Source organism: Nicotiana sylvestris, chromosome 2 (genome assembly GCF_000393655.2).
Source record: "Nicotiana sylvestris chromosome 2, ASM39365v2, whole genome shotgun sequence".
NCBI classification, from domain to species: Eukaryota; Viridiplantae; Streptophyta; class Magnoliopsida; order Solanales; family Solanaceae; genus Nicotiana; species Nicotiana sylvestris.
The window spans coordinates 147308187-147328581 of NC_091058.1; the positions used below are offsets into that span (position 1 = coordinate 147308187).

Here is a 20395-nt window from a genome sequence, read left to right on the forward strand (position 1 = left end):
GGAGATGACAATTCATTTGAAGGATGCTACTGATGCCCAAGCTGAGTTGAAGAGGACCCTCGATCGTGAAGAGAGGATCGAGGAATATGTTCGTTGCAGGTCCCGAAGAAGGGTACTTGAAGAGCTCGGCGCCAGGGGTTTTGTTCTTCCGGAAGAGCTGGCTCGACCGAGGGCGGACGAGCGTGATGCTCGATTACTTCTGCTCGATATTGAGGAGAGTGAAGATGAGGTTGATAGGTCATAGTCCTCGGGGGCGGGGTGTAGACTTTGCCACTTCGTATGTGATACCTTCGAGTTAGTAGATGGGGAATGTACCTTTTCACATTTTGTAAATAACAAAGAACTCGAGGTTTTGTTTCTTTTGTACCCCTTGCTACTTTTGCTCCCGACCAGTCGGATCGGTTTCAGAGTTGGTGAGAATACTTAGATTTGTGATATGGCCCTGGGCTCATAAGGTAGGCCTAGAGGCTCATACGCGCTCGGTTGATGCGGCCTTTAGTGCAAGCTGACGTTAGAGCCCTTATGCTTTGCTCAACTATTTTGGGTTTAGTCTCCGAGTCGAGTTTTGACTCGAGCCTATTCGACCCTCAAGCTTTTGTCTCTGCATGGGCGGGAGATAACAGCTCTTACGCCTTGCCCTTGGGCATTTGTACTTTAACTATTTTGGGTTCAGTCTCCGAGTCGGGTTGCGATTCGAGCTCACTTGACCCTCAACATTTTTTTGTGGGCTGGCGACAGTGGCTTTTACGCCTTGGGTCAAGTGACCTTTTATGTATGTGGCCTTGAGGCTCGTAAAGCTGGCGATGATGGCTCTTATATTATGCCCTTAGGCATGTATAGTTAACTATTTTGGATCTGGTCTCCGAATCGGGTTACGACTCGAGCTCATTTTGATCCTAAAGTTTTCAAATTTTAAGTTGGCGATGATGGCTCTTACGCTTTTGGTCGTTGTGACTTTTCAGTGTGTGGTCATGAGGCTCATTTGGCTGGCGACAATGGCTCTTACATTTTTTCCCTTAGGCATATGTAGGCTTTGTTTTCCTCTCGTTAAGGACTTTTTTTGAAATAATTTTGCCTGACCCATCGTCGGTTCGGGAATAACCTCGATTTCAAGTCATTAGCGGTTATGTTCGAGCACCTCGGAAGGTTTAGCTCGTAGGCTGAGTAGCTCGAAGCCTAGTGATTTGGAGCTGATATGGTTGAAGCTTATTTGCCTGTCGAGGGTAGCTTGTTTTAACCGGATCTTTTTGAAGTAGATTCGAAGTAATGGCATGTGATTTTATAGCGACGATTGAGCGTCCCCGAGTCTCGTTAATTTGGCTGGTGCAGTCATATTGACCGTAGTCATTTGTGTTTAGTCGGAGCCATTTTTGATCCCTAAGTGTGGTAGTTTAGGCGTCAATATTGAGGGTATGCCCTTTCGGGAGTCTTACAAATGCGACATATAGCCTAAACTTTGGGATCGAGTTTTATCGTTGTAGTAAGGTCTTACAAATTTTTCATGCCTGCTGAGGTCTTACAGTTTTTTCATGCCTATTGAGGCCTTACACTTTTGTCATGCCTGTTGAGGTCTTATAGTTATTTCATGTCGTTGAGGTCTTGCAGTTTTGTCATGCCATTGGGGTCTTATAGTTTTGTCATGCCATTGAGGTCTTACAGTTTTTTCATACCTAATAAGGTCTTACAATTTTGTCATGTCGTTGAGGTCTTACAGTTTTGTCATGCCATTGAGGTCTTACAGTTTTTTCATACCTGTTGAGGTCTTACAGGTATAGTTGTTAATACTCGATGTGAGTTTTCATTTGAGACCAAGTCTGCCGCTTGGGGTCTTACGGTCCCAGGTTTTATAACAAATGACGATTGGTGATAGTCTCAGAGTCATCGAGTTTGCTTACGCTCGGGGGCCGTCACTCGTGATCTCGGAGTTGCCTCATTGAGGGCTTATATTTTTGGAGATTCCGACCCTGGGGTCGTGTGGATGCCGAGTTATTGACGATAGTCTCCGAGTATTTCGGAGCATTCTCGGCGGGGGAATCCTTGCTGTAAAAATGATGAACTTTCTTTGGAGTACGAGACACTTTGGCAAAGAGTATTGTTTGATTGTTTGGCATAAGTACATGTTTTTTTGTTGCCGTGAGCCCGGCTTGTGCGGACACGACTCTTTTGACCGTTTGGCCCGGTACATTATTTCCTATTTGAACTTAGTCTGTCGTTTCCCGGCTCTTCCGAGTGGATGGCCTCTCAAAGGGGATGCCTTCCAGTGTTCGGGGTTGATCGCAAAAGAAGCCCTACAAGCTTGTTGGATCCCCTTTGGGCGGCGCGTCACCCCGTTAAGAACCTTGCCAGCGAAACCCACTTCGGGACAAAAGCTCGACCGAAGGGAAAGAGTGCAACGGGTGCCATTAAGGCCTTGGGATCTTTGGGTTGAGTTAATACTTCCGAACACTCTGACCGGGTGCCTACATATGGGTTAGTGTAAAATAACGAAGGAGAGAGGTGGTCTTACCTTATCCCAGGGTGCGCAAGCGATGTTTAGAGGCCTGATGTGTCCCTGCTATTTTGGAGCGAGGACTCTGTACGGCCCTCCGCTGTGTTTAATCGGGCTTGGCCGAAGACATGGTTTGATTACCCTTTGACTCTTTCGAGAGTGGAGATATTGGTGCCAGCGCTACGTTACGTAATGCGAACACTTCCCTTGCCATGTGTTGCTCCTTGTTGATGGTTTTAATTCCGTCCTTTGCTGGGGATTTTATCATTTGGTAAATAGGGGAAGGTACCGCCTTCATGCAGTGCGTTCGTGGACGTCTGAATAAGGTATTAATACCTTGCGTCTCCTTTGACAATATGGAACTTGGCGTTCCGGTCTGCGCCAGCCATGCTGACTGAGAGAATGGTCTCTTCTCTTATTATTTCAATCGCCATGTCAAATCCGCCAAAAATTTGAGAGGCGGGCGTAATTTGGTCCGACAGTCTGAGCCGCTCTATCTCCCTCGACCCGATAATGTTGGTCGAGCCACCTGAATTCATAAGCACATATTTTATTTGAAATGAATCGAATGAGGAAGAAGGTTACTAGTGCATTGTTATGAAATCGAGCCCGATCGCTCAAAAGTTCTCAACGGTGCTTTTTGTTGAGTGGTTTGGCTATTTTCTTTCGGAGCTGGTGCCAATCTTTGATTTTGTGGCCGTGTGTCTTATGTAGCTCACATGCCAAGTTGTGATTCCTCTAGGAAGGATCTGATTGAATAGGCCTGGGCCATTTGGTGTCCCTGGTTTTGCTGACGGTGAACATGATGTCCGATACAGAGATGTTGAAGTTGTATTCTGATGGGCGACGTGCCCCTGCTGGACTCGTGTCTCCGTCAAATCTGGCTCTATTGATGAGTCCTCGAGGATATTGTCCTCGATCCATTCTCCGACTGTTGCGAGGTAGGTTGCGTCTCGGGGCATTCTTCTTTTTTTCGGCGTATAGCCGGTATCTTTCTTTGTTTGGTTTCAGTTTCTTTGCCAGGAGCCTGATTGGGTATACTGAGCCCGAGGGGGCTCCCAGCTGGTCATCCTCGGCCCTGATTTGTAACTGGTACCAGTTGTGGGCGTCCGACCAAGTCTTAGTTGGATACTCGATCAAGTTTTATTTCAATTGTTTTGAAGCCACCGAGCTTCGTTCATTCAGGCCTTGAGTGAAGGCCTGCACCGTCCAGTAGTCGGAGACCAGGGATAGTTTCGTTCGTTCCGTATGGAAACGAGATACGAATCCTTGCAGCATTTCATTCTCCCTTTGCTTAATCTCGAATGCGTCGGACTTTCCTGTCGCTACTTCGATGGCATCGGCGTGTGCCTTTATGAAGGAATCTGCCAGTATGGTAAGTGAGTCTATGGGGTTGGGAGCTTGGTTATGATGCCACCTCATGGCCCCCTTCGAGAGCACTTCCCCGAACATCTTCAGCAATACAGACCCGATCTCATCATTCTTTATATCGTTGCCCTTTACCGCGCGAGTGTAAGCAGTAACGCGTTCATCGGGGTCTGATGTCCCGTTGTACTTTGTGAGTTCCGGCATTCTAAATATCTTTAGAATGGGTTTCGGGGCCGTTACATCGAGGAAGGGCCTTTGTATGAACTTCTCCGAATCCACACCCTTTAGTATCGGGGGTGCGCCCGGGATCTGGTCGACCCTGAAGTTATAGGCCCCGACCTTCTTGTCATTGGCTGCTATCATTTTCTCGCCCGATTCGATCCTTTTGGTGAGTTCCTTGAGCATTTTTACGATGGCAGGGTCGCTATCGATCTGTTATTGCTCGATCTCTCAGGTACCTGCTCAGCTGGGGGAGCTATCCCCGGTGCTACCGTGCTGGGAATCTTTGGGTGGCTTTGAAGCTGGGCAATAGCCAGCTGTTGTGCCTGTAACATTTCAAAAACAACATGAAGACTAACTTCCTGTTCTTCCCAGGCTGGGGTTTCTTGGGCTTCCTGTTGGTTGCCGTGTCGTATGCTCCTGTCGGTGTGTGAGGTTTCGTCGACCTGCCGCGTGTCTTGCGAATCCGCATCCGCTGGGATCGGTCCAAGTGCGTTATTGGGTTCTGTAATGGCACGCCAACAACCGGAACAACCACACCGTTTTCTCCATGGTTTTCGAGGTTGTCGTTCTCGGCTCTATTCACTGAGACAGACATTTTGACCTGAAATCGAAGATCTTGGACAAGAAAAACTGTGAAAGATAACTTGCGTTTGTGTAATAAAACCAGCAAGAAAATAATCAATATTATTTAGCCCCACGGTGGGCGCCAAACTGTTTACCGTGAAAATGGTATTAACAATTAAATTTGTTAATGAGACTCTAAAAATACGTGATCTATTTTTATGCTAGTTGTTAAGGCAGTTGATGCTAGATATGTGAAGCTTAACGACGAAATACGAACTAAAACGGGGTTGTAATCAAACCGAGGAGCTAGCCGTCCGGGCCTCGAGCTGACCGATGAAGGGCCTCGAGATCGATGCCTGGGCTCGATCTCGAGCTATGCCTGGTCATTGGAGCCACAATACCTGGTCACTGTCTCGCGTCTTCGGGGTCTCAAGGTATTCTTCTGAAGTGACTCGATAGCAAGAAATTAGGCCCTCTAATTTCGCCGCATACAATACGTTATTTTATATTCTCCAGAATTATTTTACAAATATAGTTTACTAACAACGCCTTTGATCGTGACTAGTGGTGACAAAATGGTTAAAAGAAAATAGTTAACTATCCATATTATCCAATAAAAAATAGGAGGTATAATGAACTTTTTAAAAATGAGTCAAATATGGATAAGAACCATATTATCCATTTAAAAAATGGATAACTAATGAGTAATCAATGGATAACCAATGAGTTTAACTTTTACATTTGTAAAGCCTCAAACTTGGGGTTCCTCAAGTTTGGAAGACTAGTAATTCTCCCAAAAGTGATCATATTCAAGTTATCCGCCAATTAATCCGTTTTTATCCGTATTAAATATGGGACGGATCGGATAATTTATATCTTTTTGATTACCCGTTTTTGACCCGCCCAGCCCGTTTGTCACACCTATTATTCATGACATTTGGGACCCGACTTAACTCTTCTCTTTTCGCCGACATTGCCCGTCAGAAAAAGAGATCAAAGCCCCAAACCACGTACTCCTATTAGCACCAAATATAGCCACCTTTTTCATGGCGTTTCATATGCCAAACTATCAATTCCCTCTAAAACCACCTAGAGAGTTGCATTCTTGTCATGTTTACAGCAGCTTCAACGAGCAAGAACCAGCTCAAAACTCGATGGGTTTACAGTTTATTCGGAAGAAGAAGCTGCTGAGTGATCTGAGCACATGGGGCATTGGAGGACCTGCTAATTACTTCCTTCAAGTCTTCAATCAAACCCAACTTCTTTCTGCTGTCAGGTTCCACCTCTTCCTCTTCTTCAACAAACAACCACCATTACATTTTACCCATTTAATCTTTGGAGTATTTTGGCATAGATGGATTATTTAGCTTTGAATAAATGGGTCTAAATTGACGGGAAGATTATACGTTATTAGTTTGAGTTTGTGGCTTAGTCAATTGATCATTCACTTGTAGCTTACACTTTACCCTAATGAAATAGTGCAGGTATTGTGATGAGCAATCGATGAGATATATAATATTGGGTAAGGGCTCGAATTGCCTGTTCGATGACATGGGTTTTGATGGTTGTGTCATTCTCAATCGGATCGAGTTCTTGGAGAAGATAGAACATGGAGTATACCGGGTTGGAAGTGGGTACCCGTTTAATCGTTTGGGAGTTTTGTGTGCAAATGAAGGTTTTTCGGGGCTTGAATTTGCTGGCGGTGTTCCTGGGACTGTTGGTGGAGCTGCTTACATGAATGCTGGAGCAAATGGCCAGGTAAATCATCATTCTAAGAACTAAGGATTAGTTATCCCGCGATTGTAGTGTATGGAGAGGGTGGGATAACTAATCCTGGAATAATTAATCATGAGATAACTTGTTTCCCAACCAAATGACCCCTAAGGTCTCCCTCTCCCTCGGTTAATATTTGTTGTATAAGCTCAGCTAGTTGGGATTAATCGTTGTTGATTAGGTTTAGCATTTGCCAAGAGCTTTTTTGGCTTGGTTAGAGATTAATATGTCAGTGTAAGGATAATATCGGAATGAAACAGGTCCAAAAAGAGCTTGGATATAGAGAATACATATGGAGATCTAACTAGTTTGGATATAGTGATTCCGTATAGAGATATAACTACTTTGGACTTGAGGCATTGTTATTGTTAGTGCAACTTCTGTATCTGTTACAGCCTTCAGTTATAATTGGTGATACTGAGATTGCAGCTTGTTTGTCATTGATATAAAGGAAACAGCTGATACTATTGATAGCGTGGAAATCATCACAAATGAAGGCGAATCTAGGATGCTAAAAAGAAGAGAGCTAAATTTTGGCTATAGGTCATCACCATTTCAAGAAATGAAGAACTTGGCATCCATTACTGCAGTTACATTCCGGTTAAAGTTCTCCAAAACTGCACGAGAAATGCAGCAAGAATACCTGGCTAGGTAACTGTCTATAATGTGATGTTCTTAATTGGAAACATGTCACGATCAGTCGTTAAATTGCAAGAAAAAAAATTGGTTTCTTTGCAGAAGATGGAGTACACAACCTTTGGCGCAAAGAAGTGCTGGTTCAGTTTTTAGAAATCCATATTCTATGGGTTTTTCTGCTGCAGAATTGATTGAGCAAGCTGGATTGAAAGGGTTAAAAGTTGGTGGAGCTATGGTCTCAAACAAGCATGCCAACTTTTTCATAAATTGTGGTTCTGCCACTTCTCAAGACATGCTTGAGCTCATAGGCATAGTTAAGGATGCAGTAAATCAAAAGTTTGGAGTAGAACTAAAGGAAGAAATCTTGTACATATATCCATCTTAGAGACAAGTTAGATTTATGGAAGTTGGATCTGGGATGTTCATGGTTTGGTTTGGATCGGCTTTTTCCAAAAAAGAAACCAAACCGAGTAAGGCGATTTTTCAAATATTGGAACCAAACTAAACCAATTAAGTCAGATTTTTTATCGATTTGGTTTTTGTTGGTTTTTCGGTTTTTCCTTAAATATGATGCATACACTACCAAACACATATTCCGGTGACTACATTTTCAACGTAATACTATCAAACTAGTTACTCTTTGAGAAATTTGTTATTATATTGATGATAACTGAATCAAATAATTATTAATGATTTAAGGACTCAATTAAAAATAGATTATTTTTAACATGAAATAGATTCTTGTACTTAGCAAAAGAAAGCTACCAATCAAATTAAAATGTAAGGCAAAGAACTAGGTTATAATAATAGCAAAGAACTTCGGTCCAAAACAGTGCGGACCACGTGTGAAAAGTTCAGAGAAGTCACCATTTTGGTAGTTCACCTGTGCGGTCCGCGGCCATTTCTGTGCGGTCCGCGCTGAAGCTACGCGGCCACAACACAAAACAGTGCGGACCGCGTCGGTTCATTCAGAGAAACCGACTAAAAGTGCAAACGATTAACATGTACCATAAAATTTTAGAAACTTTTTATAAATATATATATATATATATATATATATATATATATATACGTGTATATAATAAAGTTTAAATAGCTACTTCTATAGTCTGTTTTTTCGGTTATTTTTTTTATTATTAAAACCAAAACCAAATCAAATTTGATTGGTTTTTAAAATTCAAAACCAAAACCAAAATCAAATCAAACCAAAAAAGTATCTATTTTTTTAGTCGATTTGGTTCGATTTTTCAGGTTTTTATGAACACCCCTAGTTGGATCATCAGTATACCAATGTTGTATTACAAAAATACAAGCTTCTACTGTTGTGTTTCATTGCTGAAAACCTTTACACTTTGCTGATAGTCACACACAGGCTGATCATTTATAATGGCCTACATTCTTGGTTAATGAGTCCTATGCTGTCTTTTTTCTGAGCTACTGGTTAGAGCTTTGGTGATGAAGTGAGTAACAATTCCGACGGGGCAAAACAGCAAGCACAGAGACACAGAATGGCGGGTTTCAATATCATTCTGCAATCCATCATGATAAACCTGCCTGTTTCAAATGAAAAACACTATTTATAATGTCTAACAGTGGCATCCTCTCTTCTCCCAAAACGAAAGTAAACGGGCATAGCGCAATAATAAAGATAGACGCCAACAGACTGACCTTGCAGCAAAAAGATCTACAGCCAACAAGTGAATCCATGCAGAAGCTAATGTCATCTCGTTGGAGAACATCTTAGTTATGCCTGGCAGCTGAATGGGAACGAAGTGTTAAGACCCTGAGCAGGCAATTAGTACAAATTATTATGTAGTTGAGCACAGACCTCCGGAAGCCAGTATTTACTAGCAAACATCAGCTGAATTGTATCTGGTGTCCAAGAGAGGTATAATAGATATGCGTACAGAAGTCCAAAGCCAATATAGGGTATGCTGCTTTTCATCACTTTTCTGGTCTGCATTTGAAACTATGTTCAATTACAACTTTACTTGAAAATTGAAATGAAGCAATGCGTTATATTTTTTGACAAAAGCAGCTCATAATAAAATATCAAACCAATGCAACCAAGTGGAAATCATATATTAGGATACCAACAGATGTAGCTAATAACCATTTAACTTGTAAAAGCATATTGAATTCATAATTAAGCTGCCAAATGTGATCTCCAGTATGCAGAAAAAAGAAAATTGCATAAGGAGTTGAGATTGAAAATACTCTGCAAATCTTACAAGTTTAGCTTTAGGAGCCACAACCATGAGGGTATAAAACGGAAGAACCGCTGCTGTCCCCAGTGTAAAAACAGTAGAAGCAATTTCAGAACTTGGCAAACCTACAAAAGAGGAACAGAAAATCTTGATTAAAAGCTTGCAAGTGTTACACCTTCCGGAGGTTATGAGATGGCATAAAAGTTGTCAATGTCAGGACCGAAACCGTACAATAGGATGATCAAGGAAGAATGTATGCCAATATGAGGATGAAGTTTACTCTCAATGTACCAGTAACAAATGGAGCAACAACATTATTAGGCACAGCTTTAAAACTAGTTGGCCATAATCAAACACACAAAACCAGAAATAAATGACTAACTAGGATGAAGTGGGTAAATGATTACAAGCAGTCACCGTCGAGCTTTTTCTTTGCGGAAGAGTTGTTTGAAGGTTAAGTTGAATAATGACTCTTGATCCTCCCAGAAAATTAGCTCCACTTCTAAACTTGGTTCCGAATTCCACTACTCGTTGATTCACAATGTCAGATTTCTTTTCTATAAAAGTATAAGAGGTTGGCTGGTTTCTCCTGGACATCAAGGCAGGTGCCCTGCAGTTCATCTGCAATAGGTAGTTAATTTCAGGAAAAGAATTTAAAAACTCTTAATTGGTAAATGAAATGACTGCACAAAGAGCAGTAGAATTTCATTGTAGCCTCCAACTTGCTAGTGTTCAATTAGTAGCAAAACCTCATTCTTCAATGATATAGCCCCCCCCCCCCCCCCCCAAACACACACACACATGCACACTGGAAAAAAGGATGTTTTTTATTAGCCCCTTTCCCTTATGTGAAAGGGCTTTAACAATTTATATATACCCTGAAATTTTTTCGTTTTATTTGCACGTATAATTTTCCTAGAAAGCGGATTCATTTGAACCCCATCAGATCATGCAGCTCTGCCCTGCATAACCTTCTGGTATTAAATTTTTTTGGGCTATTGTAACTGCCACGTGGGGACTATAAAATACTACTCTTTTTTTCTTTATTTAGACGACACAATTTTCTTATTAGTCCGTTCCAAAAAAACAAATTATTTAAAAATAATTCAAACTTTAAACTTTTTATTTTACCCATTTTATTCTTGATAAAAAACTTTTATAACCACACAAATTTCATTGCTTCACAAAAATTTTAAAACCACAAGTTTCAAAAGTTTCTCTATTTTTCTTAAATTCCGTTGCAAATGCCATCTAAATTAAAACAGATGGAGTATTAAAACAGATGGAGTATAAAGTAGCATTATACCATCCCAACTTTTATCATAAAGCAACAAAAACACCAATTGACCATGACATATCACAGCCAAGAAAACAAAAGGGAACATAGAGTAGTGTGATACAGAAGCAGAAAGAAAGAGCATACCTTGAGTGAGATGTGCGAGTAGCAGAAGCAAGAAGAAGAGAAGTCCATACTTGACTTAAGAGGGGAACAAAAACAAGAAGAAGAATCAAAAGAAAGTGACCTTTCCATGCGTTATACATGTAGAAAAAGGACAATAATGGAGAGCTGTAACAAGAAAAGTTTGGATTGAATAAAGAAAGGAATGGGTCGTCATTCATGATTTCATGGCCACTGTGAACGCACTCGTTAATTTAGCATAGTGAAAGTGGCCATTTGATATGTTTAGTGAGAATTTGCTAAATCCAGCCACACACCTCTATTGAACGGAAAAGTTGTCAAAGCACTTGTGTCGTGTTCCTTTACACCTGTTGACAATTGGATTTTCTTAATCTCGTGATTTTAGGTTTATGTCTCATAGTACACGAGGCGCACATGCACCTTCGTGCCTTGTCGGACTTGTTTTTGGTTTGTTCAGAGTTTGTTTTTCTTTTCTTTTTTAAAGCAACGTTCAGCGTTTTTTACTCTTCATGTCACGTTTATTTTTTGTTTGACTAAAATATTTAAATCTGACTACATATTTAATTATAAAAACTTTATTCCTAAATTTAAATACGACAGCTTATTTTCTTAAAATTTGAAAACGTAAATTTATTTTTATTTAAAAATAATAATATAAGAACTAAATAAACTAATAATTGTTATGAAATAAAAGCAATTTAGTAAAACATGAACAAGAAATAAAAGCAATTTAGTAAAACATGAACAAGAAATAGAGATAGAGAGAAGGAAGAGATTTTCTTCTTCAATTGTGTGTTTTTTCCTATCTATTACAAGGCATTTATATAGGCATGAAAAGTGAAGAAAATATGTCATGAAATATGTCATTGAATATGTCATTAACCATTTGAGAGAAAGATCATGGAAGAAGAGTAGACATCCACCATATTTTGATTTTTATCATAACACTCCCCTTGGATGTCCATAAATAATGTGCCTCGTTAAAACCTTATTAGAAAAAAAACCTATGGGAAAAAAATCCTAATGAAGGAAAAAGAGTACACATATTTAGAAATACGCCGTTTGGTTGCCTCGTTAAAAACCTTGCAAGGAAAACCCAATGGGACAAAACCTTGTAAGGGAAAAAGAGTACAACGCGTATTAACTCCCCCTGATGAGATCATCAGTTCACATCGTTGAGCCTTCGTATCCCAATCTTGTACACTAGTTTCTTGAAGGTTGACGCTGGTAGATATTTGGTGAACAAATCAGCCATATTATCACTTGAACGGATCCGTTGCACATTAATATCACCATTCTTTTGAAGATCATGTGTGAACAATAATGTGCTTTGTCCTAACTCCTTTATGAATCCTCCCTTTAATTGGGCTATGCATGTTGTATTTTCTTCATACAAAACTGTGGGTAGTTTATCACACTTCAAACCACATTTGTCTCGAATAAGATGTATAGTAGACCTCAACCATACACATTCTCGACTTGCTTCATGAATAGCAATTATCTCAGCATGATTAAAAGAAGTAGCCACGATTGATTGCTTAGTCGATCGCCAAGATATGACAGTGCCACACATGTAAACACATAACATGTTTGAGATCAAGCCTTGTGTGTGTCAGATAAATACCCCACATCGACATAACCAATAAGATCGGTATTGCAATCATTGCCATAAAATAAGCCCACACCGGTAATCCCCCTTAGATAACGCAATATGTGCTTGATTTCATTCCAATTTCTCCTTGAGCGGAGCTATATCTTGCTAAGACATTAACTGAAAAAGTTATGTCATGTCTTGTAGTGTTAGCAAGATATATTAGCGCACCAATTGCATTAAGATATGGTACTTTAGGACCAAGAAGCTCTTCATTATTTTCATGAGGTCAGAGTGGATCTTTATTTATATCGAGTAATCTCACAACCATCGGGGTACTTAATGGATGTGTTTTATCCACATAGAAGCTCTTTAAAATCTTTTTAGTGTATGCTGATTGAAGGACAAAAATTTCATCTTTCATATATTCAATTTGTAGACCAAGACAAAATTTTGTCTTTCCAAGATCTTTCATTTCAAATTCTTTAAACAGTCTACTGCTTTAGGAAGCTCTTCGGGAGTTCTAATGATATTTGAATCATCAACATACATGGCGATTATAACAAATTCAAATCCATATCCTTTTATAAGGACACAAGGACAAATTGAATTATTCTTATACCCTTCTTTCAACAAGTATTCTCTCGGGCGATTATACCACATGGGCCCTGATTGTTTCAATCCGTATAAGGATTTTTGAAGCTTTATTTAATAAATTTCTTGGAAACCTTAATATGCTCCAAGACAATTTAAATCTTTCAATGATATCCACTATACGCATATCAAGTTTTTCATATATTGCCAGATTAAAACCTGAAGTGACTATATCCACTATAAGAGAACATGTCTCCATATAATCAATGTGAGGATATTTACTAATTTTCTTGTGCCACAAGTCGTCTTTATGTCTATCGACTTGAACCTTTCGCACAAGAACACATTTATACCTCAATTGACTTTATACTTTCAGGTGTTGGACTATCCGTCCAACTTCACATTTTTCAAGTGAAGTCAATTTCATTGCGTATTTTTTATTTGGCCAATCTTTTATCCGTCCAAATTTCATGACAGATTTGATCTCAAGATCCTCGTCAATATTAATCATATTGAGCGCTACATTATATTAACAATATCGTCGACAATCATTTTATGTCGGTTCCATTATTACCCAATAAAGACATAACTTATTGAGATCTCTTTATTTCATTATTTTCAGGTACCTGAGCCTCTCCCATGAGGTCTTATGAAGTGTTATGTCGTGGTGCTCTTCTAGGGCACTTGCCTCCTTATTATGACCATTTTGAATATTTGCCCCTCTCCTTCTTCAAGGAGTTTTATCTTTGGAACCGATTGGTCTGTTACACTTCATGCGTGCCATAGACTCTGTCCCTCATGGACTTTATTCTATTTGGAGCATTAGCAGCTGAAATATGACATTTAGCTTTGGGTCAGCAAATGCGTCTGTCAATAATTTGTAAATGAATTATCACTTGAACTTCAAATTTATATTTTCTTGTACGAGGATCTATATGTATTCATAATAATTCATTTCACGTATCACTTTCTCAGCTGCCCATTTTCTCCCCCTAATGTTGGGATCACCAACACATTTCCCAACTATCTTTGGGAACTCATCTTTGTGCATTTTGGTGGCATAATTAAATCATATAGCACATCCATATTTCTATATAGAAATTATTTGGTTCCTGACCCTGAACCGATTGTGATAGGGAGAAATTTTTATAACTTGGCTAGATGCGTACAAGTGCTGCTGTATATTAAATAATAAATCTCATACCAAATTTTGTTTTTGGAAGTTTTGTTCTCATAACCAATGATTTAGCTATAATTGGAGGCATACAATTTATGCTAAACCAACTTGGATTTAAACCAGTATTATTAAGATAAATCATCATAATTTATATTCTGGAATTGTACTCTAATAATTTGAGCAAACAATCTTGCAAAAACCAAACTGCAAGTTGATAACAAATGCACATGTGACCATAAAATAGATGCATCTATTAAAATCATATAATAGTAAACGGTCCACATGGCAGGTGACTGGGCCCATATATATATCACCTTTTATTCCTTCCAGAAATCAAAGGATTCAATCCCAACCTTTAACTGGTATATCATGAGAATAAGCAGCACAAGAGAATTCTTGAAGAATCTTCTATTCTTCAATATATGTCAATGTAATTCTAAATTAATTTTTCGCATCATAATTGAACCGAGATGGTCAACCGGTCATGCCAATTAATATTTATTTTAGTAAATCTCTAGTTTACTTGTGGCATATGATTCCAGCATCATGCTTATATTTGTGTAGTACAAATAGAAAGAAGATCGGGTAACCTTTCATATTTACCCGGTATGATTATAGAAATATGAAGATATTCAATCTTCCTTTCATTTATAGTCTCAATATGCCAACACTTTGACTTATATATTTGAAACTCAAAAAGTTTTTTTTTGAGACTTTACAATATCAATGTCATGAATAAGTTTATTCATCTGGGTAGTAACAAATTAGATTTTCGGTATTCTTAACAACTTTTGTACTACAAGATCTTTTATCATACAATTCATATGGTAAATGTCTCCTTCACGGATAAAATTATATCATAATAAATTATCATGGTCAAAATCATCATAAGCAAAATCATTTCTTGTTTTAACTTTGCCTTTAATAACTTTTATAAGGCATGACAAAATAATATTTTGCGTACCACATGTACGCGACCAATGACATATTCATGTAACCACACAATAATATTTATTCTCTTTATTTTACTCAAACCTCCCTTAGAGGTGAGTTGTGTGGTATTCATATAATCATGAATTTCATGTCTTTATTCATTGCTTTTATCATATATTGCCCCATTCAACTTTAGGAATGACTTTGCATTCTCAATGCTTATCACAAGTCACATTCTCTTCAAGGAATGGATCATAATTAGCGACGTGCTTTATTATTTTCATACCAATTTGATGGTAAGCATTGCCTTCACATTTTGAAGGACTATTTTGATAACCCTTATTGTTCTCCTTTTACAATCATAGTGATGATTATTATTATTTTGATATTTGGAACACCCACGTTCATTGTTCAACCACTTGTATTCATTGAAACTTATTATGCACTGCTATTACATTCACTTCAAGAATGGAGCAAATCAAGTGGGACAATTTTCATGCCTTTTCATGAAAAATATAATATTTTTCTTTAGTCATCATTATATCATAAATATGGTACATTGGGATTCAAACCCAATGTCTTACCAATATAAAGGCATGTTAGGCCATAATAAATTGGGACTCAAAACCAACTCTTATCATTATGGAGCATCAGGACTTGATCCCGATGTCTTACCCTCAATAAATGGCATAATAGGCTAAACAATATTGAGATTCATTCTCAAGCCTTAATTTCAATCACATGCCAAGAAAGTTATACACAACTAATTTGCAACTTAGCAAATCAAATTTGCTTTCTTAAATAAGTGTACAAATCTCAAATCAGCGTAAAGCTTTATTAATTATTTGTAGCATCTATATGAAATACAACCGTTTGTAGTCAGAATATTTCTTCTAAATTCTATTAGAGTTTAAAAGGATCATAAAATCATTGTCATAATATTTATTGAGTCTCTCTAAAAAATATTGTTGTTTTCGGGGTATACTCTACCTATTGGATTTGATTTAACGCCATGACTTTCCTTTACTCAATTTAACAGCAATTAGTGAATAAATTTATCAAAAGTACACCATATAGGTAACAACACATATATAGTACTAATACATAAATTCAGCATTTATATTACCTGAAAAGTGACATTATAGGTAACAACTTACCAGTTGTAGCTTGTGCATCATTCATATAAAATACTTAAAAATGGTAAGTCAGTAGCAAGCATCAAGTAGGTCATGGATACTCAAAAATACCTCTTCTAGTAGTCATACTAATCATTGTTTGCTTTCAAATGATACGACCATAAATTATGAAGTATACTTTCAAACAGCTGGTTTGTTATCCAAATATCAAAGAAGTACTAATTAATCAACTTAGATAAAGATGTGAAGTATTTCTTGTTTTCTTCAAGATGATTTATGCTTTTAATCAGTATGACCAATTTTATTTTATTTTTTATTCCTTTTTTTTTGGTACTATATGCAAGTGTAAAAATCCAAAAGGAAAAAAAATATTCATCCAAGTAAAAGAAAATGTTTAAAGCGGCAGGACAGATTGAAGATAGTTAACACATAAATATGCATAGGACAATTTATATAAAATATCCTTGGTTACCATGACATGCATCATATCAACAATTAACTGCTACTATGATTTTCACATATAGAACTTCGAAAATTTTATTCCATTCATGTGATATAAAAGATGTAATATTAATATGTGCTTATGCAATACAGGTGTAGTACGAAGTTGTGTGCATATGAGATTTTAAAGGAATGACAAGTATAAGATAATCATACCTTCTTACATTTCATTACTTACCATATGTAGTTTCTCTTTACATTTAACCATGTGATGATATGTATGGCTTCTAATTGTAATCTTTCCGGATGTAGAATTTTTTTATAGATATATATATACAATTGGTTAGAGACTCGTGCTGATAACGTGTTATGAAATAAAAGCAATTTAGTAAAACATGAACAAGAAATAAAAGCAATTTAGTAAAACATGAACAAGAAATAGAGATAGAGAGAAGGAAGAGATTTTCTTCTTCAATTGTGTGTTTTTTCCTATCTATTACAAGGCCTTTATATAGGCATGAAAAGTGAAGAAAATATGTCATGGAATATGTCATTGAACATAGAAAATATGTCATTGAATATGTCATTAACCATTTGAGAGAAAGATTATGGAAGAAGAGTAGACATCCACCATATTTTGATTTTTATCATAACAATAATCAAATATTCGTATCCAAAAAAGTATAATTTTTTTTTTTTGTTTACATGTGTTATAAACTAGACCTATCTAGACCAAATAAACAATCATGGCCTTGGTCATTGGTCCAGTCAGATCTGCCTAAGGAAGTAAAAGAATACATTTTTAGTTTGGCCTGAAAGTCTAAACCAATTAAAACTATATGAGAGTTTTTTTTTTTTTTTGTGTTACATAAACTCACACTATTTCTTACTTTGATATGTAATTAAATATTTTTCTAGAGCTAAATTGATCCGATTTAAAGCAAAATAAGTGCAAACACATTATTCATTTTATTCAAAAGGAAGTTGGGGTTGTTGGGGGGGGGGGGGTGGAAGGAAGAGAACAATAACAACAACAACAACAACCCACTAAAATTTTATTAATGGGATCTGGAGAGGGTAGTGTGTACGAAGACCTTACCCCTACTCCAAAGGAGTAGAAAGGCAGTTTCCGAAAGACCCTCGGCTCAAGAAAACAAAAAGACAAAAGGAGACAATATTAGTATCACCACAAAAATCATAGGAAAAATAGGAACAACATAAAATCCAGAAGAAAGATGCAAAGCAAAAACGATAGCTAGTACATAGGTCTTGTACTAAGACATAACATTGCCACTAGCTATCTTAGACAAAAACTCTATCAAACTAGTCTCACAAAGGTACGAAATAAGGCTAGACTCAACTACCTCCTAACTTACAATCCTAATAATCGACCTCCACATCTTCCTATCAAGTGTCATGTCCTCGGAAATCTGAAGCATCGCCATATCCTGCCTGATTACCTCTCCCCAGTACTTCTTAGGCCGCCCTCTACCTCTTCTCATGCCCTCCACAATCAGACGTTCACACCTCTTTACCGGAGCATCTGGGCTTCTCCTCTCCTCTGAACATGCCCGAACAATCTGAGTCTTGCTTCCCGCATCTTGTCATCAATGAGAGCCACGTGTACCTTCTCCCAAATATCATCATTCCTAATCTTATCCATACTAGTGTGCCCGCACATACACCTCAACATCTTTATTTCTGTTATTTTCATCTTCTGGATATGTGAGTTCTTAACAGGCCAACACTCAGCCACATACATCATGGTCGGTCTGACCACCGCTTTATAAAACTTACCTTTGAGTATCGGCGACACTCTCTTGTCATATAAGACTCCATATGCTAACCTCCACTTCATCCATCCTACCCCAATACGGTGTGTGACATCCTCGTCGATCTCTCACCCCCTAGATAATCAACCCAAGGTACTTGTAGCTGCCTCTACTTGGGATGACCTGTGATTCAAGCCTCACATCCGCGCCCACTTGCCCCGGCTCAGCGCTGAACTTACACTTCAGGTATTCCGTCTTCGTCGTGCTCAACTTGAAACCCTTAGACTCAAGAGCCTGTCTCCAAACCTCTAGCTTCTCGTTGACACCGGCTCACGACTCATCAATCAGAACTATGTCATCAGCGAATAGCATGCACCATGACACCCTCCTTGAATATGGTGTGTTAACACGTCCATCACCAGGGAGAATAAGAAGGACTGAGTGCAGAACCTTGGTGTAACCCCATTACAATCGAAAAATGCTCAGAGTCGCCTCCTACTGTCCTAACCGAGTCTTAGCCCCATCATGCATGTCCTTAATCGCCATGACATAGGGAACCTACACACCTTTTACCTCCAAGCATCTCCAGAGAACTTCTCTGGGAACTTTATCATACGTTTTCTCTAGCTCAATAAACATCATGTGCAGATCCTTCTTCCTCTCTCTGTACAGTTCCACCAACCTCCTAACAAGGTGTATAGCTTATGTAGTAGAACGACCCGCATGAATCCGAACTGGTTGTCGGATACAGACATTGTCATCCTCATCCTTACTTTAACCACCCTCTCCCACACTTTCATGGTATGACTCTGTAATTTGATACCTCTATAATCGTTACAACTCTGGATATCACCTTTGTTCTTATACAATGGGACTACCATACTCCACCTCTACTCATCCAGCATCCTCTTCGCTAGAGGTGAGCATAAAATCCGAAAACCAAAAATTTGAACCAAATCAAATTAATTTGGTATTTCGGAATTGGTATTTTCGGTATTATTCAGTATAGGATTTTTGGTATTTCGGTATTTCAATACAGTTTTTGGTATTGAGTTTTTGATATTTCGATATACCGAAATATTTTAAGTCCAAGCCCACTTCTATTTCTATTTTTCAGCCCAATAAGCCTAAGCCAAACCCCCTAATTCCCTGTGTAAACTTGAATTCTGCTACTCTATGCTGGCCTGCTGCTCGTTAGAAATTTAAAATGATTTCTTTTTAATGAATTCTGTTGTTGCTGTTGCAAACTTGCAATTGCAATTGTACTGGTGGTTGCTCATGCTTCCTTATCAAACTTTTTGGCCTTCTTGCTTAGATAAAGTGTATTTCCTAAGGCTTACTTCATGTATTATCATTATGGACATAATTTTTTAAGTTATGGATGGTGAGAATTGAGAAAGGAACTTTATTTACATAAAACAAAATACAGCAGTGCCTTACCGTGGAGAAAGTGCCGCTTAATATTCTTCTTCAGTTGCTTGGTTCCACATATTTCACACGCAATACTCATTCATATGTGAAATGCTTTAAACAGAGTGCTAGCTTAGCACAGCGTGCCCACTGTCCCCTCTCCATTTACATCATCTATTTATGTTTGTAAAACATTTCCTTTTAAAAGACACGATTTCGTTAATGTATCAAACCGACATCTTACTGAACAAAAAAAAAAATTGACATGAACCAGGTTTTGAAAGCTAAGTGCAAAAATTTAAAACTTAGGACTAGTGAAAGTGAAAGTAAAAATGCTAGAGTTAAAGAACCAGGTTCATGAACATGACACCACTCTCCTAGAGCTTAGATTTGAAAATCTAAAATTGAGATTAGGAACTGGTAAAAAGAAAGTTGATCACACACAACTCACTTTAGAAGAAAATATAGGAAAAATAAAAGATGAGTTGTACAAAAGAGATGAGCAGATAAGAGTCCTAAAGGAGGATCTGAGCAAGGTCAAGCATGAGCTAGACAGAACCTGTAAATGGAACAGGTCCTCCGGTGCACTTTCATGGCTACACGAACACCATAGTAGCAACAAAAGAGGACTTGGCTACGGGACCCCTGCACCTAAGTGGATCC

The 20395-nt window shown here is 38.2% G+C and overlaps 2 protein-coding genes across 2 annotated transcripts; one reads left to right on the forward strand and one right to left on the reverse strand.

Annotated features, from left to right (window-relative positions):
• The first annotated feature begins 5616 nt into the window (after positions 1–5616).
• On the forward strand, positions 5617–7599 carry LOC104230593 (uncharacterized). Its single transcript, XM_009783444.2, has 4 exons — positions 5617–5918; positions 6127–6400; positions 6867–7066; positions 7154–7599. The coding sequence occupies exons 1-4, from the start codon at positions 5689–5691 to the stop codon at positions 7434–7436; spliced, it is 987 nt and encodes a 328-aa protein (XP_009781746.1). The 5' UTR covers positions 5617–5688; the 3' UTR covers positions 7437–7599.
• Positions 7600–8246: 647 nt separating this feature from the next.
• On the reverse strand, positions 8247–11431 carry LOC104230592 (protein ABA DEFICIENT 4, chloroplastic-like). The gene is made up of 6 exons (XM_009783443.2): positions 10682–11431; positions 9666–9879; positions 9283–9383; positions 8880–9008; positions 8720–8808; positions 8247–8605 (listed from the first exon to the last, which is right to left on the reverse strand). The coding sequence occupies exons 1-6, from the start codon at positions 10787–10789 to the stop codon at positions 8455–8457; spliced, it is 792 nt and encodes a 263-aa protein (XP_009781745.1). The 5' UTR covers positions 10790–11431; the 3' UTR covers positions 8247–8454.
• Positions 11432–20395: the final 8964 nt, after the last annotated feature.